This window comes from Microtus pennsylvanicus, chromosome X (assembly GCF_037038515.1).
Source record: "Microtus pennsylvanicus isolate mMicPen1 chromosome X, mMicPen1.hap1, whole genome shotgun sequence".
Lineage (NCBI taxonomy): Eukaryota > Metazoa > Chordata > Mammalia > Rodentia > Cricetidae > Microtus > Microtus pennsylvanicus.
Window position 1 is genome coordinate 37,463,202 of NC_134601.1, and position 27,347 is coordinate 37,490,548.

At 39.6% G+C, this 27,347-nt stretch overlaps 1 protein-coding gene across 1 annotated transcript; it reads left to right on the forward strand.

The window, feature by feature from the left end:
* The first annotated feature begins 13,871 nt into the window (after positions 1-13,871).
* LOC142840307 (melanoma antigen preferentially expressed in tumors-like) lies at positions 13,872-16,952 on the forward strand. Its single transcript, XM_075956892.1, is given in 3 exon segments — positions 13,872-14,161; positions 15,108-15,698; positions 16,439-16,952. Coding segments are annotated over 3 exon segments (1,395 nt in total).
* The last annotated feature ends 10,395 nt before the right edge of the window (positions 16,953-27,347 follow it).

Here is a 27,347-nt window from a genome sequence, read left to right on the forward strand (position 1 = left end):
AACTCCGGTCACTTTTTTAGTCGTAGAGTTTGTGTGTTTCCCTTTTTTGATTTATGTTGGTGAAGGGTCTCTAGATGTCTGAGTTATTGTGGTCATTGTTGGACTCCTTGTTTAGTGATTTTCCTTCTATTACTTTCTGTAAATCTGGATTTGTGGCTGTGTATTGTTTAAATTTGTTTTAATCCTGGAAATTTTTTTCTCTATTTATAATGAACGAAAGCTTGGCTGGGTATAGTAATCTGGGCTTGCATCCATGGTCTCTCAGTTTCTGCAATACATCTATCCAGGACCTGGCTTTCATTATTTCCATGGAGAAGTCAGGTGTAAGTCTGATAGGTTTACCTTTATAAGTAATTTGGCCTTTTTCCTTTGCAGCTCTTAATATTCTTTCCTTATTCTGTATGCTTTGTGTTTTGATAATTATATGGCGAGGGGATGTTTTTTTTGGTCCAGCCTATTCGGTGTTCTGTATGCTTCTTGAACCTTCATAGGTATATCTTTCTTTAGGTTGGTAAAGTTTTCTTCTATAATTTTATTAAATATATTTTCTGGACCATTGAGCTGCACTTTTTCTCCTTCTTCTACTCCTATTATTTTTAGGTTTGGTCTTTTTATTGCGTCCCGTATTTCCACGAGGGGTGCACCCACCCACTGAGACAGTGGAGCTGATCTACTGGGAACTCACCAAGGCCAGCTGGACTGTGACTGAAAAAGCATGGGTTAAAACTGGACTCTCTGAACATGGCGAACAATGAGGGCTGATGAGAAGCCAAGGAAAATGGCACAGGGTTTTGATCCTACATAAAGTGCCGGCTTTGTGGGAGCCTAGCCAGTTTGGATGTTCACCTTCTTAGTCATGGACGGAGGGGGGAGGACCTAGGTCTTACCACAGGGCAGGGAACCCTGAAAGCTCTTTGGACGGGAGAGGGAGGGGGAGAGGAGTGGGAGGAGGGGGAGGAGGGTGGGAGTAGGGGGAGAAGGGTGGGAGGAGGGGGAGGGAAAGGGGAGGCTGGGAGGAGGTGGAAACTGTTTTTTTTTCTTCCTTTTCTCAATAAAAAAAAGATCCTAATGGGGAAACCCAGAAACAGCTGTCCTGAGCTCATGGGAGCTCACAGCTAGGGAGACTGCATGGGACCAAACTAGGCCCTCTTCATGTGGATGACAGTACTGACAACAGTGTGGATTGCTCTGTTTGTGGGGCCCCTAGTAGTGGTACAAGAATCTATCCCTGATACATGAACTGTTTTGTTGTTGTTGTTGTTGTTGTTTTTCAGACCATTTCCTAGGTGGGATGCCTCGGTCAGCTTTGATGAAAGGGAGGAGTTTGTTCCTGACTCAATTTGAAATGACATACTTTCTTGACTACACCTGGGAGGCCTCACCCTTTCTTTAAAAAGGATGCAGGTTGAGGGGTGGGGAGAGTTAAAAGGACATGTGTAGAGAGAATGGGAGTAGAGGAGGGAGGGGAAACTTTGGTTAGTATGTAAAATAAATTTAAAGATTTAATTTAAAAAGCATGTGTATGAAAGTACTATAGTGAAATTCATTTCTTTAATACTGAAAACTGAATATAATATAAATGCTTTAGAAAAGAATATTGATTACTGAGTTAAATGCTACAAAAACTGTCCCATTCAATTAATTGCTTTTATTATTAAATTTGATGTACATAGCTGTTCTTGTATTTGAACAACTTTATCAAAATGAAAATTTGAAATTTCTTTTAAATATTAGAGCAGTCATTCACATAAGTATAAACTACTCTATTTACCTTTGTGACATTATCTGAACTAAACATAGTCACTGTAACTTAAATTTAGAAAGCTGTTTCGTGCTGACCTTAAAAATGTCAATATAATTCTTAAGAATTATAGATTATCTAAGTTGATATTCGTATTTCCTGTCCATTGTTCCTACACCAAGTTCTTCATACCTAGAAGGGTTATGCTGCTATGAAAATCCAAAGTTTTCAAAGACTTCAAAGGACCAACAAAAAAATCAGGTAAATGATTCCAAGGTATAATAGTTATGCTATGTGCTAGTATTGAGATAAATACAATGAGGTATAAATTTATGAGAGGAATCATTTTATCCCAGATTGTAGGAAAAGAATAGGTTTCCTGGGGACAGATACGTTACAAAATAAAATTAGTGAGATGAATTGGAGTTAACCAAAGGGAGTGATGAAGTTTTCAAAAATTCCAAGGAAAAAGCATGTGCCTAATCACTAAGGCAATGACACAGGTAGATAATAAGGTGATAGAAAAGTGACCAAATGCTTCTGAAGACTTATTGTCTGTGTATCCAAAGGGAGACAGAAATACTTCACAAAGATCAGAAATATAGCACTGAAATAAATAAACAAAAAGCTTCCATCCAACAAGAACAAAACGTGATCAAAGTAAAATTCGAAAAAGTGCAACAAGCAAAGCAAGTTTCTCCATCAGCAAGATCACATCTTCATTTGTATCCTCAAATTTACACTTTCCAGTATATCAACTGCTATATAAATGTGATGTTGCAAAGAAAACTAACGGTTTCAAAAATCATTTGTACTACTATACTTCAGCTGCAATGAAAGTGAATGGCCCATATGTAGCCACTAATGTGAGCCATTAGCCATATTGTATCTTCAGGGAAATTATATGACCTTCCAAAAGAATCCAAATATGTAAATGTTATAGCACTCAACATGTAAACCAAGACAAGGCAATTGTTTAAAGCCACAGGGGCTACAGTAGGGAGTCCATCTGTGTCTGTGTTCTGAATCTGTGAACTTAAAAGCAGATAAAAGGACTCCAAAAAACAATTTGCATTTGTACAATGAGGCAATTATTTTTCTTGTCCTCATTCTCTGAACAATATATATTGTTTACATAAAAATAGCACTCCAATAAGTACTATTAAGAAGTCTATGGATGTATTTCAGTATACAGGAAGATGTTCACGTAAGTTGTCTGCCAGGCAAAAGTTGGGAGCATGGTGGGGTGGAGAGAAGAGGAGAGGGGGAGAGAGAAGGGAGAAGTAGAGGGTTGGGGAGAGCTTGGGGGAGTGGGATGGTTGAGATGGAGGAAGGACAGATATGGGAGGAGGGAGAAGATATTTTAATTAAGGGAGGCATTGTGGGGCTGGCAACAGGCTTGACTCTAGATGTCCACAGGGATGTCCCCAGCTAAGACCCTGGGTAGTGGAGGACAGGGTGCCTGAATTGGCCTTGTCCAGTAGTCAGACTGATGACTATTTTGAATATTACTATAGAAGCTTCATCCAGCGACAAATGGAGATAGAGACAGAGACCCACATTGGAGCACTGGACTGAGCTCCCAAGGTCCAGTTGAAGAGCAGAAGGAGGGAGAATATGAGTAAGGAAGTCAGGACCACGAGGGTTGATCCACCCACTGAGACAGTGTGTCTGAACTAATGGGAGCTCACCAAAACCAGCTGGACTGGGACTGAATGGGCATGGGATCAAACTGGCCCTTCTGAATGTGACTGACAATTGGGGCAGAGTGAGAAGCCAATGATAACGGCATTGGGATTTGTCTCTACTGCATGTACTGACTTTTTGGGATCCTAATCTATTTGGATGCAAAGCTTCCTAAGCCTAGATGGAGTGGGGAGGTACTTGGACTTCCTATAGGGCAGGGTACCCTGCCATTTCTTAGGACTGGAGGGAGAGGAGGAAGGATGATTAGGAGAGCGGGAGGGAAGTGGGAAGAGTGGAGGAAGTAGAAATTTTGATTCCTATTATTTATAAAGTAATAAAAAATTATCAGAAAAAAAGAAATTCCATGCAATCTGTGCGGGTATCCCTAGCCTGAACCAGCCATCTCCTGTAACCCTACAAGGACTAAAGTGGAAGGACACCTCTTGAGACACCATCCCAGCCACAAAACTTTCAGCCTAATGCATGTCCTACCTTCAGAGTGTTCTGAGGCTGGAGCCTGGCAGAATCATCATCAAAGAGATCAGAGACACTTCATTCATCAACTGGCGAGAAAAGATGCAGTCCCACAGCCAAACTTTAGGTTGAGCTCAGGGAGTCCTACAGAGTAGGGATGGAAGGATCGGAGGAACCAGAGGGGTCAGGGACGGCAAGAAAGCATGGACAACAGAATCAACTGATTAGGACTCTTGGGAACTAGCAGAATCAGGGAGCCTGTAGAGGTCTGACCTAGGTCCTCCGCATGTATGTTATAGCTGAGTAGCTTGGTGTACTTGTGGGGTTCCTAACAGTGGAACCCGGGCCTGTCTCTGACTTTTGCTTACTTGTGTGACCCTTCTCCTCCTACTGGATTTTCTTATGCAGCAGCGCTGTGGTAATATGTGCCTGGTCTTACTGTAGCTTGTTATGATGTATGGGCTCAATATCCCTGGGGGGCTGCTCTTTTCTGAAGGGAGGCAGAGAGGGGTGAAACTGGGGGAGAGGAGAGTGAGGGTGAGACTGGAAAGAGGGCTGAGAGTGGAGGGAAGAGGGCTGAGAGTAGAGGGAAGGAGAACTTGGGTTAGGACTTAATACATGAGAGAATTATAATAAAAACCAAGTAAAACATGTTGGTCTTGATAGTTTTAGGTCAAGCCTTAGATGTGTATATTTTAATGTTTAGAATCAACATAAGAGATAATAAAAAATCATAAGTGGTTGTTTGCTGTATTTCATAATTTTATACATTTATATTCACTCTCAATTATTTCAGGATACATAATCCAAAGTCAAAGAAAAATTCTCACTCCAATGGGAAACTCCTTAGATATATTTTATAAATTTAAGATGCTTGAAATGTGTTTAAAAATTTAATTAAATGAAAAGGTTAAAATAGCCAATATTTACCCCCAAGGATTCTTAAAAAGGCAATTGAATGTAACTAAGAAAATAAGTTCCTTGTCCATTCCTACCTGAATGTAATAGGGCAAACAGCTATCTTCTTTAGGACCATTTCTTTGATTTTCTTTAAATTAACTTTTTTAAAAAATTATTTATCTCTTTAGTTTTTAATAAACTATCTGTACTCATTTTACATAACAGTCCCATTCTTACTCCCTGCCCTACAACCGATTCATTCCCCTTCACCCCACCCCACCACCTTCCACTCAGACAGGGTAAGGGAATGGAAGTCACCAAAGTCTAGCACATTGTTTTGAGGCATTACCAAGGCTCTCCCCAGTATATCTAGGCTGAGACAGGTATCCCTCTAAATTGAATGGGTTCTAAAATCCAGCACAAGCAGTCGGGATAAATCCTAGTCTCGCTGTCAGTGACCCCATAGTCTGCCACATCCATACGACTTTCAATCACATATAGAGGGCCTTGTTTGGTCCTATGGTGAGTCCACCACTATCATGCCAGAGTGGATAAGCTCCCATTAGCTCAGGTAAGCTGTTTCAGCAGGTATCCCCATCATGGTTTTGACCCCTTTGATCATATTATGACTACTTCCTCTCTTTGATGGAGTTTGGGAGATTAGTTCAGTACTCCTCTGTAGATCTCTGCAACTGCTTCCACCAGTTGCTGAATGAAGGTTCTATGATGACATTTAAGACAGTCATCAATCAGTTAAGGCACCCTCTTCCCAATTACTTAAGGTCTTAGCTGGGTCATATTGTGGATTCCTGAGAATTTCTCTAGTGCTAGATTTCTTGGTAGCCAAGTAATGGCTCCTTCAGTCAAGGTATCTCTTTCCTTGCTCTCCCTCTCAGTCCATACCCCTTCTCAACCATCCCATTCCCTCACATTCAACTCCCCCTCCCCTTCTTCCCTCCTCCTCCCCTTTTACACTCTCTTTGTCCCCCACCTTCACACTGCCAATTTTTTCAAGAGATCTTGTATATTTTCTTTTCACAGGGGATCTATGCATGTGTCTCTTAGAGTTCTCCTTCTTACCTAGCTTCTCTGGGGTTGTGGACTATAGCTGGCTATCTTTTGCTTTACATCTAATATCGACTTATAAATGAGTATATATCGTACTAGTCTTTCTGGGTTACCTCACTCAGGATGTCTCTTTTCTAGTTCCATCCATTTGCAAGCAAATTTCAAGATGTCATTGTTTTTACCACTGAGTAGTACTCCATTGTGTAAATGTACTCAATTTTCTTTATCCATTCTTTTGTTGAGGGGCATCTAGGCTGTTTCTGGGTTCTGGCTATTATGAATAATGCTCCTATGAACATAGTTGAACAAATGTTCTTATACTATGATTGAGCATCCTTTGGGCATATGCACAAGTGTGGTATTGCTGGGTCTTTATGAAGCACAAATTAATAAAAACACATAGAAAGAAATTGGGGTTCAACCTTAAGATCCAAATAGAAAAACAACCAGCCACTGGTTCTTACCTCGACTTCAGTTTGAAATGGCAATCCTGCTTCCAGGAATCTCAGAATCAGACTGTTTCTGAAAGCAGTCTCCTCCCGTTTTATAATCCTTTCCAGTTCTGTGATTAAAGGCATGCACATCTTGGTTTTATGGCAGACTAGTGTGGCTACTGGGATTAAAGGGGTGTGTAATCACTGCCTGGTCTGTAAGGCTGACCAGTGCTGCTGTTTTATTCTCTGATCTTCAAGCAATCTTTATTTATTAAAACACAATGAAATGCCTTTACAGATTAATTCCAATTTTTCTGGTAAACCACCATGCTGATTACCAAAGTGACTGTGCAAGTTTGCACTCTCAGCAGCAATGGAGGAGTTTTCCCTTTGCTCCACATCCTCACCAGCATAAGCTATCATTGCTGTTTTTGATCTTAGCCATTCTGACAGGAGCAAGGTGGTAGGCATCTCAGAGTCATTAGATTTGCATTTCCCTGATGGCTAAGGATTTTGAACTTACTCCTTCAGTATCTTTTGGCTACTTTAGATTCTCCTATTGAGAATTCTGATTTGGTCTGTATCCCTTTTTTAAAAAATTGAATTATTTGAAATACTGATGTCTAGTTTCTTGAGTTCTCTGTCTCATTTATAGACCTATCCTCTATCTGATATGGGGTTGGTGATGATTTTTTTTTCATTCAGTAGGCTGCCTTTCTGTCTTTTTGATCATATCCTTGCCCCATCTTGATGCAGGGGGAGGAGCTCTGTCCTAAATCAACTTGATGTGTCATGCTTTATTCACGCCCAAGGGAGGCCTTCCCCTTTCTGAATGCAGAGGGAGGAGGAGTAGATAGGGAAGGAGGGAGATATGAGTAGGTTGAGGATATGAGCGGGGAAGAGGGAGGGAAAACTACAGTCATTATGTAAAATAAAAAATGTTAATAAAATGAAAATAAATTTTAAAAAAAAACGGCCCCAAAAGGAGTGCCATTAATAGGAGATGTGGCATTGTCGGAGTAGGAGTGGCCAAGCTTTAGAAACTGTCCCTGTGGGGATTTGCTTTGTAGTCTCCCATGCTCAAGCAACTGTACCAGTGAGAAAGCCTACTTCCTGTTACTTACATATCAGCATGTAGCAGTTCCTTCTCCAGCACCGTGTCTAATTGAGCACTGCCCTGCTCTGTGACATGATGATAATGGATTGACCCTCTGAAATGTTTTCCTTTAATAGAGATGCTGTGGTCATAGTGTCTTTTCACAGCAATATAAACACTAATTAAGACACTTACAAAGAAAGGAGAATATTTAATTGGAGATACTTTATAGTTTCAGAGATTTCATTCATTTTTCATCATGGCAGGGACTACAGGCTCCTTGACAAGTTTCTTTGTTAAGAGAAAATAGAATGCTAAGTTTAGGACTGTGGTTTCCAATAAGTGCTTCTTGAGTTTTAAATGAAAAATTTTTGCTACTGTGCCCGCTTATTCTGCTCATTATCAGCATTTGAGACTGGGCCTGGTAGAAACTGTAGCCAGGAAATGGCTTTATTTTTTAATAGAGAATGTTCTTATCTAAGGCTATCTTGGGAGGCAGATGGGCACATACTCTGGTCCTGCTGGCAATGCGAAGCATGGTTCTGCTTAGCGAAAGGGTATTGTGACAAATCAGCTGACATCCGATAAGCCAATCAGAATTCTCCAGCGGCTGCTTTAAATAGAAGAAGGAACCTTTGCTTGGGTCAGTCGCCATCAAGCATCTGGAGGCCCAAACATGACAAATATATCTTGAAGGGCTAAAGACTGTTACTGTTGAGAACATTGAAAATCAGAGGATTTAATGGACCCTCAGTCATAGGTAAATTGCAGTAGTCTCTTTTAATAAGTTAAACTGAAGTTAAATTGCCAGGGTAGAGAGAGATGAATCTGTGATCTTCGTGAATGATCGCAGAGTGGTTCTGAATCAGTCGCGTGTATCACAGGTATCTTTTGAGGTGGCTGTTTCTCGGGAGATAGTGTTTTCTCCTGAGGTGGTGCTAGCTTCAATTATGTGACTAGCTATTCCCTACTCCTTCTTTAATGTTCTCCATACATTCTTCCTCCTCCACTTCAAAGATTTAGATTCCTGAGAATGACTTGGTGGTGTTTCTACACCTCTGGTATGAGGATATAGAATTCTTCCTCAACCTGGGACAACATGCTGAGATGTCTTTTATATGCGAGTCCTTTAAAACTGTAAGGACTGAAATGTGTACATGTGTGTTTCTTTTCTACAATAATTATTTTAACTTGGTTTTTACATCTAAAGAGCTACTACATTGTCATGTACCTATGTTTCATAACTGTTATAGATGAGTGTGATTTCATTTAGTATAATGAGCTCTGATACTTTGGAAATGCATTGGAACTTTGTCAGACACTGTTGCTATGTAACGGCTCACTGACCTTTATGATCCTTGATTCTGTATCCATAGTGGTGGTATTACAGTTGTGTATCTCAGAACATGACCCATTATTATCCTTTAAATTAGTCAAAGATTCTAGGTGCATGGAAAATGTTCACCCGAGTTTGCCTAGTATAGTACAACTTACAGAGTTAAAAATTACCAAAATCAAAGAGATCTATCTTGCTAAAGTGATAATGAGCTAATTAAATATTTCACTTGAATTTTATGATCTATTCAAATACTATTGTCATTGCATTCCAAAATTCCACTCAATATACTTCAGTGAATTTAGTTATCATTTCTCCATAGTCAATTCTAGTAGAACAATTCCTCAATCTTCACTGGACTATGCAAATTCAATATATTTGAAGATTTTTGGTCAGGGATATTTTCCAAATTCCTCTCAATTTTGATATGACTCACTAAAGTTTCAGTGTAGTGCATGCAATATTGTATTTTATTACAACACCTACACACATATATATTTATTTCATTACATATAATTTATATATGTAAGAAAAGTAAAATGTGTACTGATTGAGTTTAGTAAAGGGATTGTAAAAGAAGGAAGATGGGTGGAGAACAAGAGATTTTAATCCAGTCGATTTAAGTAAGGAACCATTATATGTATATCTACTATCTATCTATCTATCTATCTATCTATCTATCTATCTATCTATCTATCTATCTATCTATCTATCTATCTATCTTTCTGTCTATCTATCTTTATTATATTATATTACATACATGTGTGAATAGGTATTAAGTATAATACTGAATATGAGAAAACATGTTATATTTGTCTTTTTGACATTCTCAACATCATTGTGTAGCTCTTCCTTTTCCACACATTAACCTCAAAATTTGCTCTTATTTCTTCTCTTAATTTTCCCCTCTCTAACATAGAGAAGCTATGATTTCAGTATGTTTTTAATGATCATTTATCTAACAGATATGGTTAGCATATTGAATCCATGTATTAGCCGTTTGTATTCCTGTGAGAACTGCCCAGGGCATTTTCCACTTTTATTTGGTGATTCCTGTACTTGGATATTAGATTTTGAGTTCTTTATAGAGTGTAGATATTAAGCATGTCAGATGTATAGTGGGAAAGCATTGTTGCCATTCTGATGTCTGCCTCGTCACAGTTACTTATTTCCTTTGCACTGCAGAAGCTTGTTTACTTCATGAAATGTCACTCATGAATTCTTGTTATTTTCTGAGCTGTTTCCAGTTTCTTTTTAGTAAGGCTATTGTGTACCTATATCTCATTTTAATGTTTTGTTTTGTTTTGTTTTTTTTTGCTTTTGGTTTTCTTTTTGAAGATGTGGTTCTCTTTAGCTTTAGAATCTGCCCTGGAACTAGCAGTTGTAGACCAGATTGACCTTGAACTCATAGAGATCCACCTGCCTCTGCCTGCTGGTATTAAAGGATATGTTTTCCTCAAGTTACAATGTTTTCTTCAAGTTTTGTTGCAGAGATGTCACTATGACCCATCATAAATTAGGATCCTTGATCTAATTTGGATTAGTTTTGGAGGAGTGAGGGACAAGAATGAATGATCATCCATTTAGGTTTAGTTAGCCAATTTTACCAGTACTTTTATTAAAGCAGCTTTCCTCGATGTTTTGTTTTTTGGTGTCCTTAGAAATATATAAGTGACTGTGGCTGTACAGACTTACTTCTGAGTCCTCTATTATATCCCATGGGTCTGCATATCTTGATCCTTGCTGTAGCATTTATTTTTGTTGCTAGCTCCATAGTGTAATCTGAGAATGTGTATTGTGCCACCTCCAGCATTGCTATGGTTACTTATGATCTTTTGTTTTCATCTCTGTATTTTGGGACTTTGTTTTCCTTTGAGATAAATAGAATTGGGATTTTGCAAGACATTGCTTTGCATCTGTATATTACATTCAGTCACATAGTCATTTTGTTCATGTAAGTGAATGGAAAGCTTTTTACTCTTCTAGCGCCTCTTTCAGTTTCTTCAGTGTTTTAATGTTTTCATTGTTCAACTACTTCACTCATCAGTTAGCTTTATTCCTCGGCATGATAACTTTTTTGAAATTAACCACTGTGTATGAAATTGTGTTTATGATTTATTTCTCTGTATCAGGGTTTTTGATCACTTCTTTTTAAAAAAATCTTGCTGTGCGCTCTGCTTCCTTGGTGAAAGTGTTGAGCACATGTTATTGCTTGTGTTTGAGTTTTTCTACTCTTTTAATTATATGAACACATCACTTTTCCATAGAGATTATTTAACCTCGTGTTTGTCATTTGCTTTATTCCTCCTTATTGATCCTTTGTGGATTTCATATCATGCATCCCATCCCCATTTATCACTTATTCCCCTTGCATCTGTCCTCTGTCCTTGCCACTCGCTCAATCAAAACCAAATTTAGAAGAAAAGCCAATCAGAGAGAAGAAACAAAACAAAACATAATATACATTAATAAAAGAGAGAACTTTGTCATGGAAGCTGTAGTGTGACCTGTTGAGTTACACAGTTTACCCTTTAGTTCATTCATCTTGTGTTCATTGCTATGGCTCATTGGTCTGGCTAAAGTCCTGTGGCCTCTGCTAGACCACGGATAATGGGCTCTAATTGGTGCTCCTCCTAGATATCCCAATGTTGTCGTATGTCATGGAGATCCTACTGTTTTGAATCTGTAAGTTTGTCCTCTTCACATGCCCCAGAATTTCATAGATGGATGTTGAGGTGGAGGTTGATGTGGGCTTAGTCATAGTGTTGGTTCTGGGACTGGGTGTGCGAAGGGACTGGCAGTTACCTTCTTTCCCTCATCAACACTAGCAGGTGATCTCTCTAGCACTGCCTCTGCTAGTTAAACTAATGCAGGCTACAGTAAGGAGGGGACCAGTTTTCCTGTGCTCAGGTCCTTAGATCCGGTATCCTACACTCACACCACAGGGCAAGCTCCAATGTTTTGCACAAGCAAGGTGCAGGACCCTCTTTCCTGATTGCTGTAGGGGGCATACAAGGACAGACAGAGTCAGCTCTCCTGCTTTCAGGCCCTCAGGGTTGGCTCATTTTTGACAAAGACCACAGGGTCAGCTCTAGTGTGTTTCTCAGACAGGGGACAGAGCCTGCTCTTTCTTGCACTAATGCTGCTGTGGGTTAGGGCTAGCTCTCCAACTCTTGTAACCCAGAGCCAGTTTTCTCACCTGCCTCAGGCGGTAATGGTGAGGGAGGAGGGCATCATTCTCTCTCTCACCCATGCCACCATGTGACAAATGAGAGGAGGAAGGATCAGAAGTCCTGCTCTCATGCCTTTAGGGTCAGCAAACCTGCTTCCTGCCCACAGGGTCAGCTGTAGTGTGTTGCTCAGGTGAGATGCACACCTGTGGCAGTGGGTGACATTTTACCTGTGTTGGGGTGATCTCTCCCTAAAGGGGTAGGGCCATCTCCCCTGCTGTAGTATCCAATGAGGAGCAGAGACAGCTATCTCAGGGCCAGTGAATTGTGGGCCTGGCTCAGCACAGCATGATTCTACTGATCCCTTCTACTAATATGGGCCATGGGTATCAATCATCACAGATCCCAGCTGCTGCAGGAAGGTGAACCCAGACATGACCCTAGGTAGCAGACTATGACAGACATATTCATGACATCAGATGGCACTACCATACACACAGATCAATAAGGCCCTGACAGCAGCATAGTCCTCAGGTCCTAATGTTCTCTGAGGTGTCTGACCTGTCCCCAGTCATCTGCTTTGCCCTCAGTGAAATCAGGAGCAACAAACATTAACCCAGACCCTGGCAGATGCAGGGAAAAGGACCCCAGCATGACCCTAGTCAGCATCCCTGGCATGAATGACACCATGGTCAAGAGTGCCAGCATTGGCCGTTAAGATCAGAATGTCCCTGGTGGAAGCACAGTCCTCAGACACCTTCATGGCCATAGGTTGAGGACCAGAACCCAGACATTGATGAAGTCTTTGGTGGCAACATTGGCCACAGACATTAATAGAGACCCTGACTGTGGCAGGACCACAGAACCTGACATGTTCATAGGCAGCAACCCATGCCCAGATATCACCATGGTCCCAGGTAGCAGGTCCCTTGTGGTCCACATATATGAGAGAATGTAGGATTTAATTGGACATCTTTGCAAGAGGTGCTTCATTAAACTGTGGTTCTCCCTTTATCTTTAGGATACATGTTTTTGTATTTTAGGATTGTATTGGAACTAGTATTTCTGACTATAGACTCAGATCAGTTTGAAAACTCTAACCATTTTATTTCATGCATATCTTTTGCAATTTTGGTATGTCTGCACATGCCACAAAGGTGACCAAATATGACAAATCATGTATAGTTATATTTTGTTTATAAGCTAACAAATAAAGCTTACCATAAGATCAGAGTGCAAACCTAGGCACACTAGTCAGCCATACAGGCCAGGCAGTGGTTGCACACACCTTTAATCCCAGTAACCACACTAGTTAGCCGTATAGGCCAGGCACTGGAAAAGCACTCCTCTAATACCAAGGCTAGAGAGGAATATGAGGCAGAATGAGACTGGAACTCACTCTCTTTTTAATCTGAACATTTCACTGAGTTAAGAGCTCTCTAGGGGTTGACTTCTCTTTAATTTTCAGGTAAGATTTATTTGGTAGATCATAGACAAAATATCAGTATAGTCAGGGGCTATAATGTCATTACTTTTTCTTTAATTACAGTTAATTTGATGTCTTAATATATTCTATTTCCAAGTTAGTAATGATGCTATCAATTTTGTATAGATTTACCCTTTCTCTTGTGGTGGTTTATATACTATTGAGATTAAATATCAGGAGTCCAATAGCTAGGTGACCAATATAGTCTTCTGCTAAGTTAGTGCTCATTTCTATTCACTTTTTGTCACATATACTCATTTACATATGCATATATATGTAGAGAATTTGGTTATATTTTTATTCATATACACATAGATATTAATAGGCACACAAACCAATTTCCTTTCCCTCAGATGGAAGTGGCTGTTTTACTATTTATTCTGCAAATAGTTATCTATATTGCCAACAATTGTTGCAAAGACTCTGTGGATATCTGTCAAGTTTTCTAAATGTTTCTCACCCTTATGCAGTTTCTTTAAGATGGACAACAAGAAACCAAATACACTCCTGGATCTTGCTATACATCAACTCCTGAGAAATGAAACTGCAACCATTCATGCCCTCGAGGAGATCCCAAGAGACCTTTTTGTTCCACTATTCTGTGCTTCCTTCAAGGGTGTGCATAAGAGTATAGTGAAGGCAATGGTGAAGGTTTGGCCCTATACTTGTCTTCATATCGGCACATTTACTGTGCGCAAACCCCATCGTGAACTCCTGACAGCCATGCTGGAAGGTCTTCAATTCCTGCCTGTTCAGAACTCAGGATCTAGGTAAGACCTTGTATAATAGAGTCATGCGAAGACACAGGAGGTAACACCACAGCCTGCTACACTTCCAAAGGTAGTGCAGGCAAATAGTGATAAAGAATGTGAGACTCTTAGTCCAATACCTGAGATCACATTGGAAACAAGTTTCTTAATATATTGAATATGGGATGTGTGTAATTGAGGGCACTGATATCAGATTTGATTTATGGTGTTATTATTACATAGGAAAAAAAGCACGAGTGTTAAGACTGCTGAGGATGGCGGCAAATTAAAGAAAAAAATAATGTGTGCTGTTTAGTGATAAATGTTGTCGTCTTGTTCAATGCTGTCTCCTTCTTGAATGGGCATAAGAAGACACTGACAGCAAAGGTTAAGCCTCAACCATGTTTTGTCTCCACATTAGAAAATGATGCATATAAGAACCACTGAACTGAAGGGCATGATTTATAGTCTTCAGGTGTTACAGCCAAGAGCTCAGCTTTTCAATAATAATGTGTATAATATGTATATGATAAGATAGCCAAAATATTATCCTGAAGCCTGCTGCAAGAATGGACCAGATAATCTCCCTGAGTTACTTAATAGCAGATGCTTAAAATCATTGTAAGAGGTTGGTACATGAGTTGAGTTTATCTTAAAAACTCTGATGTCTTACAAAGGGTTTTAATTTTGCAATAGAGGTGAGAGAGGCTACTGTTGATAGATATCCATAATTGAGATGTTTCATGAAGACAGACATAGTAAGACACTATGAAAATTTATTGGTTACAGAAAACAGTAAAGGATATAGTATTTGCATAACGAAATCTTAATCTTGCTGGTCGCTGGTGTATGAAATGACAAAAACAAAAAGAAAGATGATTTTATCCCAACATGTTTTCGTTGATCCTTCTGGGTTATATTACTGTCTCTACCTCATAATATTTTGTGTTGTTTTTTTTCCCTACAGGATCCCTAAACTGAGGATCCTAGATTTAAGGGAGGATTCTGGCTGCAAGATCGTCTGCCCCAAGATCTATACTAAGTCACCTGCATGCTTGTTCTCCTGTGCTCACTCAGAGCACTCAATCTTGAAGATTCAGTCCCGGCAGAGTATTGCAAGTTCAGAACCCGAGGTTCAACCTTCTAGTCTTCCCATGGAATTAATAGCGAACATTTCCATTGTTAGTAGTATCACCCTAAGGGAGCATGAATATTTGACTCTGCTTCTGAACAAAGTGGAAGAAAGTTCAGGGTCTTTGCATCTATGCTGCCGAGATTTGGAAATCGATTAATTGGATGATAGGAGAAACATTCTTAACCATCTAGATCTTAAATGTCTAGTCAGCTTGTCAGTATTTCAGGGCTCGCTCGTTGATGTCAACAACCTTCTGGCTCAAGTGGGACAACTGAGAAGATTTTGTCTGTCTAGAATCACATGTAGATCTTTGAATGGGAAAGCCTTCCGGAATTTTGTCTCACATCTTAGGTGTATGGACCATCTCAATGAACTAAATTTTCATTCTTTTGTCCTCACAGATCATCTGGAAACTGCCCTGCGGTAAGGGCATGGGGTAGATACTGTATTTCCAATAGTAGATAGTTTTTAACATAAAAGAAACAATTCTTAGATAGTCTTGACCTACCCATAATCCTTTCTCCTTCCTCCTCAGCATAGGCAATTCTGGGAGTTTAAAAACAGTCATGGGATGGTATCTTTCTGTAATTGAAGAGAAAAATGGGGTTACAAAAAGTGTAGTCAGGTGAGCATGTGTAGGCACTGTGCTCATTCCAGAAACATGAAAGTCAAAAGAGAAATGCAGCCCTCCTCTGGCCATGGAGAGATAAAGAGTGGAAATCGAAAGGCATTAAGTTCTGGCACAGGTGCACAGATTCATACACACATAAACAGTTATGTCACATCATGAGGAAAATCCCCAAGGTTCAGGCCATGACTGGAGAGGCTGTCATTTATGGACTGGCCAATGGGAACTTCCATTTGGTTGCCCCTTCTCTCCCCTCTCTTCTAAGTAGGTGAAATAGCTCCCCTTCTGGTTGATAGCATTTTCGCTATGCTTTTCACACAATTTTATAAGAATATGTTGTACATACTGTCGAGGTTAAAATAGTATTTTCCAGGGTGGTAATGTATTTCTCACCGACCCACAAGTACATTAAGCGTGTGAACGCTCACATCATTTGCTGATGATGTGCAAAACAGTTTGTTCTAGATTCACAAGATATAGTTCCCCTCTTTTAGTCCTGATTTTTCAGAAATCCTTTTCTGTTTTCTCCCTGCAGAGTCCTACCAACCAGTTTGGATTTCTTACATTTAACATTCTGTGAACTCTCTTACAATGATTTCAAGTTTCTAGCTGAGTGCCCTCAAGCCAACCATTTAAAGCTGCTGAATATCACCCATAATCCGATGTACTGGGAAGATTGTGAGCCCTTTTATAACATCTTGCATAGAATCTCTGGCACCTTGCAACATCTGGCAGTTAATCAGTGCGTTTTAAGAGATTCTATGGTTGCTGGTGTACTCCCCGCACTCAGTCGCTGTACCCAGCTCCGAGTGCTCAACTTCTCCTCAAATCCTCTTAGCATGCCCATGCCCATGAGACTCCTTGAGCACTTAACACCGTTGATGGAGCTTGAATACGTGATTTATCCTATCCCTGTGCATTGCTACGGGAGATGGCCCATCCAGGACAGTTTAGATCAGCAGAAACTGGCTAATGTGCAGGCACGATTGAAACAAATGCTACGAGAAGCAGGGTGGAGCGACATGATTTGGTTTACATTCCCTGGATAAATTTATGATCCAACACAGCTTCATCTGGATACATATCCTTTAATTATTAAATGTTTTAAAATAAATTATAATTCCAACAGTTTCACCTTGATACATTTCCTATAAGTATTAAATGTTTTTTTCCTTGTTCTGGTAGAGTAAATATATAAGGTTCTTATGTTGTAGCAAAATGCAGGTAAAATTATAGGTATGTAACTGATATCTATAGCAAATATTTTGTAAGAGGATGGAAGGCTTGTAGAGAGTCTGTGTGTCTCTTGACTATTGTTTTTGATAATGCTTCATTGTACCTACTATAGTTTTAGTTAGAAGATGTGGAAAGTCTACATCCTGAAAATTTCACTAAGGTGTACCTGTGGGTACTTGACATCTGTCACAACACTCTTACCTTACATGGATATGTTTTTGAAGGGCAGGTATTTGTTGAAACCAATGCTTTTTCCCCCTGAGTTGTATAAAGCTCCTCTATTTAATGCTGCCTTCTCTCTCTTAAAGGAAACCATCTGAATTTAACAGTGATAAGAAGAATCTGCACTATTACCCATTGAGTGGTTCAGCTTTTCTTCATTTCATACTCTTTCACCAAAGTTTGGATTGGGATATTATTGTAGTCAACAGAAATGTAAAGACAAACAAGGCAAGGTTTCTGTCACTCAGTGGCTAAATATTTCTGTGGCTCATCTGTTTCTCCACAGTTTACTAGTGCATAGAAGGAAGTTGTTTTACCCTTTTGGACCACATTTTATTTCCCTTGCTATTGGTACATGTTCTGTTCAAGGCAAAGTGGACTCTATTGCCGATATCTTGGTGGAGACCTCCAAATTTTGCTGCGCACCGCGCCCCTGTGTGCACCCTCTGTGCACTGGCACCCAGTTACCGAGCTTCGGGCAAGGGGGCTGGAGGTTAAAATACACAGACACACACAGACACGACACACACAGACAGCGACACGGGTCATCCTTGAATTCCCCAAGAATGCCCCCTTTATTGTTTTCAGGGGCAGATTATATAGAGATAGCCACGCCCCCACCAAACCCACCAGAAACCACTCTCCTGCCATCAGAAACTCCTGAAGGCCGCTTGCTTAGAGTAGCTGTAGGCAGTCAGATCAGGGAATTACAAGAAATTCAGGATCTGGGGTCTCACTGCTCCCAACACTCTATGATGTTCAGTCTCTTCTCAGCAGAGTTCATGGGTTCCATGTTACCATCTTGGAGGCTTTCTCTCACATCTGTTTGATGGTTGCCTTCTGTCATTGTGCAAAATGCCTGACATAATAGACTAAAAAGGAAGATAATTTTGTTTCCCTGCTTTCGAAGTTTCACCATGCTTGTTTAATTGCACGTCTTTGAAACTTCAGCAAGGAATAACATGGTAAAGAGTTTGCGGCAGGGAGGATCCATTTGATTCAAGAAGCATAGAACCAGAGAGAGCAGGATCCTGAGTCCCTATGCAGCCTTCAGTAGTGGGACTATACTGTTCTGCATCCTAGAACTTGACTGCTCTAATGTTTTTACCACCAGCCCTGGAGCCATTCTTGACCTAGCTAACCTATTCAAAATTTCACCCGCCTGCCACAAGCCATCAGCTTGAGACTACCTTCTATTATATTAGCTTAGGAAGATATTTAGGACACATGCATAATTCTTCCTTCATTATATACACAATTCTGTTTGAATATTTTGGTGCATCATTTTTATTAAAGTTGCCACAATTGCTATAATATTATATAGCAAATATGTACATGGAGTCCTTTATATTTCACACTAAAACATGATGACCATAGAGAGAAAGCATGTTTGTTCAAGATATACTGCAAAAGAAACATATAGAAAAAATTGATTAGTTACAAACACGTGTTATTAATGTATTGATATGGTCAAACACTGTGTTACAAGGAAATAGCAAAAGTGTATAAAATTTAATGTGCTCCTGTCATATGCTGAAATGTGAACACCAATGCATTTTAATTAATTACTAAGTAAATGAAACAAAATTAAACATTTATGCCATTATTTAAAAAAATAACTGCATTTTAAAGGATCTAGTAAGAAAAAAACACAAATAATATTATGTCTCTCTTATTTCAGTTTATAAATGATAATGTACTGGGTTTCAGATCAACCAAGCAAAAATAATGTTAAAAGTTGCAGAATTTTATTCATAGTTCTCACATTTGGGATGATATGGATCTTTATGTCAGTGATATAAAATATGCAAATTTATCTACAAAGGTAAAGTTTGTATGAGTACATTTATATAAAATATTGCCAAAGTCAAGAAGATATCAGTAAAAACAATATCCACAATTTGCTATATTATTTCTATTTTCAACTCACATATATGTGATTTTATCAATAACATTATTAAGAACATATAAAACATCTATGTTAAGAATTATTTATTCCAATTTGAAAGAAACAGCAAAACAGAATTCAATTTGGTTTGAGCCAAGTATGGAAACACATGACTTTAATCCCAGTACCTGGTACTCAGAGGCAGATATCTGTGAGTTCAAGGCCAGACTGGTATACATAGTGTCAGTCATGGCAATGTATTAAGACCTTCTCTCAAAAAATTTGTATAGAAATACAAATATCTGAATAACTCCTATATCTATGCTTTAATAAAATTTTAAATTTATTTATTAAGTTATTAAGGACTATCTTTTCTCATTTTACATAGCAATCCTAGTTCCCACTCACTCCCCTCCTCTTTCTTCTCTTTCAAACTAAAACACAACCCTGCACCATCCACATCTCAGAGAGGGTAAGGTTTTTCATGGGAAGTAACCAAAATTGCTTTTGGGCAAAAAACATTGCTTTGGGGCAGGAAAAAGATCCTCCACACTATATCTAGGCTGAGCAAGGTAGCCTTCCAAAGAGAATGGGTTCCAATAACCCAATACACAAGCAATAGGGATAAATTCTGGTCATACAGCCAGTGGTTCCACTGTCTGCCCCAGCCACACAACTGTCACCCACATTCAGAGGGTCTAGTTTAGTCTTATGCTGGTCCTTGCTGTGAGAATGGAGTCAGTGAGCTCCCATTAGCTCAGGTAAGCTGTTTCATTGGGAATCCCCATCATGGTCTTGACCCCTTTGATCATATTATCACATGTCCCTCCTCTATATTATCGTTTATCCTAACTAAATAAAACTATAACTATATATTCTTCAACTCCGTCAAAGATTCCAGAAGGATATAATATTACCTATGTAAACAGGAAATGCATTGTAAGCAACTTTCTTGTTTTTGTTATTTTTTTTCTGGTTTTAAACACTAAATTTATTTTTATTTTATTTATTTATTTGTTTATTGAGAAAAGGAAAAAAAACAAGTTTCCACCTCCTCCCAGCCTCCCATTTCCCTCCCCCTCCTCCCACCCTTCTCCCCTCCCCCCACTCCTCTCCCCCTCCCTCTCCAGTCCAAAGGGCAGTCAGGGTTCCCTGCCCTGTGGTAAGTCCTAGGTCCTCCCCTCTCTGTCCATATCTAGGAAGGTAAACATCCAAACTGGCTAGGCTCCCACAAAGACAGCACTTTACATAGGATCAAAACCCCGTGCCATTGTCCTTGGCTTCTCATCAGCCCTCATTGTTCACCATGTTCAGAGAGTCCAGTTTTATATCATGCTTTTTCAGTCACAGTCCAGCTGACCTTGGTGAGCTCCCAATAGATCAGCTCCACTGTCTCAGTGGGTGGGTGCACCCCTCATGGTCCCAACTTCTTTGCTCATGTTCTCCCTCCTTCTGCTCCTCATTGGGACCTTGGGAGCTCAGTCCAGTGCTCCAGTGTGGGTCTCTGTCTCTATCTCCATCCATCACCAGATAAAGGTTCTATGATGATATGCAAGATATTCGTCAGTATTGCTATAGTCTAGGGTCATTTCAGGTTCCCTATCCTCAGCTGCCCAAGGAACTAACTGGGGACCTCAGCTTGGGCTCCTGGGAGCCACTCTAGGTTCAAGTCTCTTGCCAACCCTAAGGTGGCTCCCTTAACTAAGAATTGTGCTTCTGTGCTCTCCTATCCAACCTTCCTTTATCCCAATCCTCTTTTTTCCCCAAGATCCCCCCATCCTCCCCTTCTCCCTTTTCTCTCCCCATCTCCCTTTACCCCCATCCAACCCCACCCCCAAGATCCCAATTTTCTTCCCGGCAATTTTGTCTACTTCCCATAGCCAAGAGAATAACTATATGTTTTTCCTTTGGTTCACCTTCTTACTTAGCTTCTTTAGGATCACCAATTGTAGACTCTGACCCTTATTTATGGATAGAAACCAATTATTAGTGAGTACATCCCATATTCATCTTTTTGGGTCTGGGTTACCTCACTCAGAATAGTGTTTTCTATTTCCATCCATTTGCATGCAAAATTCGAGAAGTCATTTTTTTTTTTACCGCAGCGTAGTACTCTAATGTGTAGATATTCCACACTTTCTTCATCCATTCTTCCATTGAAGGGCATCTAGGTTGTTTCCAGGTTCTGGCTATTACAAATAATACTGCTATGAACATAGTTGAACAAATTGCTCTTATTATGATAAGGCATCTCTTGGGTATATTCCCGGGAGTGGTATTGCTGGGTCCAGGGGTAGGTTGATCCCGAATTTCCTGAGAAACCGAAACACTGATTTCCAAAGTGGTTGCACAAGATTGCATTCGCACCAGCAATGGATGAGTGTACCCCTTCCTCCACAGCCTCTCCAGCAAAGGCTATAATTGGTGTTTTTGATTTTAGCCATTGTGACAGGTGTAAGATGATATCTCCAAGTTGCTTTGATTTGCATTTCCTTGATCACTAAGGAGGTTGAGCATGACCTTAAGTGTCTTTTGGCCATTTGAACTTCCTCTACTGAGAATTCTCTGTCGAGTTCAGTGCCCCATTTTTAATTGGGTTAATTAGAATTTTAAAGTCTAGTTTCCTGAGTTCTCTATATATTTTGGAGATCAGACCTTTGTCTGTTGCGGGGTTGGTGAAGATCTTCTCCCAGTCAGTAAGTTGCCTTTTTGTCTTGGTGACAGTGTCCTTTGCTTTACAGAAGCCTCTCAGTTTTAGTAGGTCCCATTTATTCAATGTTGCCCTTAATGTCTGTGCTGTTGGGGTTACACTGTTTTTGTTATTTTTATTACTTTTTTACCTCCTCCCTATAGGGATAAGCCCAGCCCATTAGGGGGCATGTTAAAGTAAAAAACAAAAAAAGGAAGAGAGTAGGTAGGTGTGGTAGTACACACCTTTAATCCCAACACTTGGGAGGCAGAGGGAGATTGACCTCTGCGACTTCAAGGTGTAGTAGCAGGCACCTTTAATCCCAGTGCCTAGAAGGCAAAGACAAACAGATCTCTGTGAGTTCAAGGTGTAGTAGGGTACACCTTTAATCCCGAATGCCTGGGAGGCAGAGAAAGGCGGATCTCTGAGAGTTCAAAGACAGCCTGGTCTACAGAGTTATTCCAGGTCAAAGATACAGAGAACCTGTCTCAAAAAGCAAAAAGTTAAAAGTAAAAATAAACGAAATAGAGGTTAAAACAAAGCTGCACAAAGAGGGAAAAAACACAGAGAATCTTGATACTGTATGCTATTATGCTCTCTTTGAATTATTTGAATGCTGAGGTAAGAGCAACAGCTGCTAAAAGATATTTATTTATAATTGCTACAGAACTAATCCAACATAGATATTTTGAAAATGCCTTGACTTTGAAATTTGGATCTAAGGACATGATGCTTTGGAAAGGAGTTTCTTATTTTGTTTTTACAGAGGATGAGACCCTGTTCATTTCTTCTATTTCGATATGGTATGATGGACCACAACCTCCTGAAGGGTTGTTGTGAACATCTTCAGAAAATTGCTTCGCTCAACTGCCAACTGAGATGAAACTGGCACACAGGTTATACCATGAAAGACCTAATTAATGACACCCCCATTCAGCAGGAAACAGTTTGGAGAGAAAAAACTGTGCCCATGTTCTCAAATATGGTTTATAAATGTTCTTTAACATTTAAAGGGGAATATGATATAGGTATGAATAATTTGCATTAGTATAGATTTTGCTTTATTGACAGAGATTTAAGGTCAATTTTGTTCTATGTATATGTATTTCTGATATTGATTAAGGTATTGTGATTGTGTAGTTTATGTAAAAACGTAATGCATAGAGGTTGTTAATAGTTAATCATAATAGTCAAGTTTGTAGTCATGGTAGTTAAGATTTTCTAGATGTACATAGATATATTTTAGATAGGCATTCTTTATATCTTTCAAAGATTATAGAATATGGCATTTTAAATGTTTTAATAACTTAGAACTTTTCATGACAATGAGACACTCTGCTCCTGGCAGCACCAATCTACTTCAAGAAGAAGATGGGCATCGAAGAGGATCCTTATGGAGTTTGATAGCCATTTGGGCAAGAAACTGTTCTTGCCTGGACTATTGCATAAACTGGACAGAGAGAAACTACAGAGAGAGGACTGCTAAACATGCCTAAAGGTGAGAGGGTCTTTCGGGGTTCCTGATTCATGAAAGAGTCTGCAAGACATTTTTCAGGACAAGCAGATAGTGACTGAACTGCCTTTGAAATTTCCTGCTTCATGGAAATGTCTGCTGGAAACTATGGGTCTGTAGGCTGAAGATGGATGCCCCAACGGTACAGAGAAACTTTGGATGACTGTCCAGGCAGCAAGATGTCTCTGTCATTTCTAGAGTTTTGGATTTCTTGTTTGCTTGGGTAAAATTATATCCTTCTGGAATCTTTGATGGAGTTAAAGAATACATTGATAGTTATAGTTTTCCTTAGTTATGAAAAAAGATAAAATAGATTTAATATTGTAACTTTTACTTGATAACTGTTTTGTTATATCTAATTTTGCTATATTAAAGTTAAATCCTTTCTTTATGTTTAAACAGAAAAAGGGGAAATGATGGAGGAAGGTCATTGGTTAAGTAATAAAGTAACTGCTTGGCCTCATAGGTTAAAACATAGGTGGGAGGAGTAAACAGAACAGATTGCTGGGAGGAAGAGGAAGTGAGCTCAGACTCGACAGCTCTGCTCTCTGGAGCAGAGACGCCATGCTCCCCTCTCCCGGGTAGATGTGATAGCTATGCTCTCTGAGGCATATGCGATGAAGCTCTGACCCAGGATGGACGTAGGCTAGAATCTCCCTGGTAAGCCACCTCGTGGGCTACACAGATTACAAGAAATGGGCTAAATTAATATGTGAGAATTAGCCTAGAAGAGGCTAGATATAGAAATGGGCCAAGCAGTGTTTAAAAGAATACAGTTTGTGTGTTGTTATTTCAGACCATAAGCTAGCCAGGCGGCCAGGGTGCTGGGGACACAGCCCCGCCGCTCTTATTACAACAAATTGATGTCCTTTCAGAGATATCAACAGCCTTGCCTCTAAAATGGTTGACTGAGAAATCAATATGGACAAAGCAATGGCCTTTAACTGAGGAAAAGTTACAGGCTTTAGAACAGCTGGTACAAGAGCAATTAGATGCTGGACATATAGAAGAATCTACCAGCCCTTGGAATTCTCCTGTATTTGTGGTTAAGAAAAAAATCAGGTAAATGGAGAATGGTGACAGATCTCAGGGCTATCAACAAGGTTATTCAACCTATGGGCCCTCTGCAATCTGGAATGCCTTTGCCCTCTTTATTACCAAAAGGATGGCCTCTCATAGTTATTGATTTAAAGGATTGTTTTTTCACTATACCTTTACAAAAAGAAGATAGAGAAAAATTTGCCTTCACAGTGCCTACTTATAACCATTCTCAACCTTCGAGAAGGTACCACTGGTCTGTCCTCCCCTGACCCGCCCAGCAGGTCCTAAGTTACTCCAGGGTCTTGAAGAGGCACTATCTGAAAGACATGGGAGGAGAGAGAAACAGTCGCCAAGCAGTATTCCTTGTCAAGGCATCCCCTTTATTGAAGCAAGTTTCATGTCTTAAATACTCCTCAGAAAGGAGCTAGGGCAAGGGGGAACTGAGGAAAGTGGGAAGGGAAGGAGGGGCTCGGTAGCTAGGCAACTAAGTGGGGCAGTTTGGCAGCTAAGTAGGTCAGTTGCAAGGTCGGTGGCTAGAACACCTGCTGTTAGTGATAAGCAGCAAGCCAAGAAGACACTCTGTGGTGCTTTCCAGAGCTCAGTCTCCACGATCAGCACGTAATGTTTTGGCTAACTTTAATTTTTCTGTCTCATGATTATTACTTCAAGGCCCTGTGAGACGTGAGAAAGGGGAAGACTGAAATGGCTCCTGACACTCCCCCAGGGAATGTTAAACAGCCCCTCCCTGTGCCAATATTTTGTGAATCAACCATTGCAAATAATACACAAGAAATTCGGTAGTATATCATTACATGGACAACATTTTGTTATCCGATTCAAACATGGATAACTTGAACAGACTGTTTGAAGAAATAAAGATACTTTTACTTAAATGGGGATTTCAAATTGCTCCTGAAAGATTCAGAGGGGAGATTCTGTTAACTATTCAGGTTATACAATAGGTTTGCCAAAAATTAAGACACAAAAGGCGCAAATTAGGAGAGATCGCCTACAGACTCTTAATGACTTTCAAAGACTGTTAGGAGACATTTCCAGTCTACGACCAGCTATTGGGATAACACCTGATCTAATAACTCATTTGAATAAAACCTTGGATGGTGATAAAGATTTAAACAGTCCCAGAGAATTAACAGCTGAAGCAGAAAAGGAACTGACAATGATTGAGGAAAAATTACAACAGGCACATGTGGACAGGGTAAATCCAGAGCTCGATTACATTCTCGTCATACTACCATCAAAAATTTCTCCTACAGGAATTTTAATACAGAGAGATGATATTATCTTGGAATGGATCTTTTTACCACATAAACCAAGTAAGAAACTGAAAACTTATGTGGAAAAAGTCTCTGAGTTAATTATAAAAGGCAAGTTGAGATTTCGTCAACAAACAGGCATAGACCCAGCAGAAATTATAGTGCTTTCACTGCTGATAAACTAAAGAAATTATGGGAAGATAATGAACCATGGCAAAGAGCTTGTGCTAATTTTTTGGGAGACAATAATAACAACTATCCAAAAAGCAAGAGGCTTTACTTCATAAAGAGAACTTCTTGGAGCCTTCCTCGAATCATCTGTGATGCTCCAATAACCAGAGCCCATACATTCTATACTGATGCCAATAAATCAGGGAAGGCAGGTTACAAATCAGAAGACTTAGGTAAGGTGAAACAAAGACCTTATTTTCCTGTCCAGAAGGCAGAATTATATGTCATTCTTATGGTGCTAAGGAATTTTAAAGAACCTATTAATAAAGTTACTGATTCACAATACGCAGAAAGAGTTATTTTACATATTGAAACTGCTGAATTTATACCTGATGATACAGAACTAACCTCATTGTTTATCCAGGTACAAGATTTGATCAAGAACAGGCTTTGCCCTATGTATATAACACACATCCAATCCCATACAGGTCTGTCAGGTTCTCTAGCACAAGGTAATGCAGAAATTTATCAATTATTGATTGGGAGTGTGCTACAAGCCTCTGAATTTCATAAAAAACATCATGTTAATAGCAAAGGTTTCTAGAAAGAGTTTTCTATTACATGGCAACAAGCTAAGGAGATTGAAAAGAAATGCCCTACTTGCTCTTTCTATAACCAAACGCCACTGCCTGCAGGGGCTAATCCAAAGGGCACCCAAAGGAATGAAATCTGGCAGATAGATGTGTTCCACTTTGCAGAATTTGGGAAATTAAAATATGTTCATCACACCACTGACACTTATTCAGGCTTTCAGTGGGCAACTGCTTTAAGTTCAGAAAAAGCTGATTCAGTTATCACTTATTTATTAGAAGTCATGGCTATCATGGGTATACCTACACAAATAAAGACAGATAATGGTCCTCCTTATGTCTCTAGGAAAATGAAACGGTTTTTTGATTATTACAATATCAAGCATGTTACAGGTATACCATACAATCCTACAGGTAAAGCAATCATAGAAAGATCAAATCGAACTATAAAGGATATGTTGAAAAAAACAGAAAGGGGTGGGAACCCCCCCCAGAAATGGGTTACATAATGCTTTGTTAACCTTGAATTTTCTCAACGCTAATGAGAAGGGAACAAAGGCTGCTGAAAGACATTGGATAATGGAAAAGTCTACTGAACTAAATCAACCAGTTTATTTCAAGGATGTGCTGACCTCACAATGGAAGCCAGGAGATGTGCTGCGTTGGGGAAGGGGTTTTGCTCTTGTCTCCACAGGTGAGGAAAAATTGTGGATACCGTCAAAATTAATAAAGGTTCGGTTTGAAGAAGAGAAGCCACTTGGAAAGATAAATGACAATTCATTCACAAGGATGGCGAGCATACTGATGGTAAGAAATACAG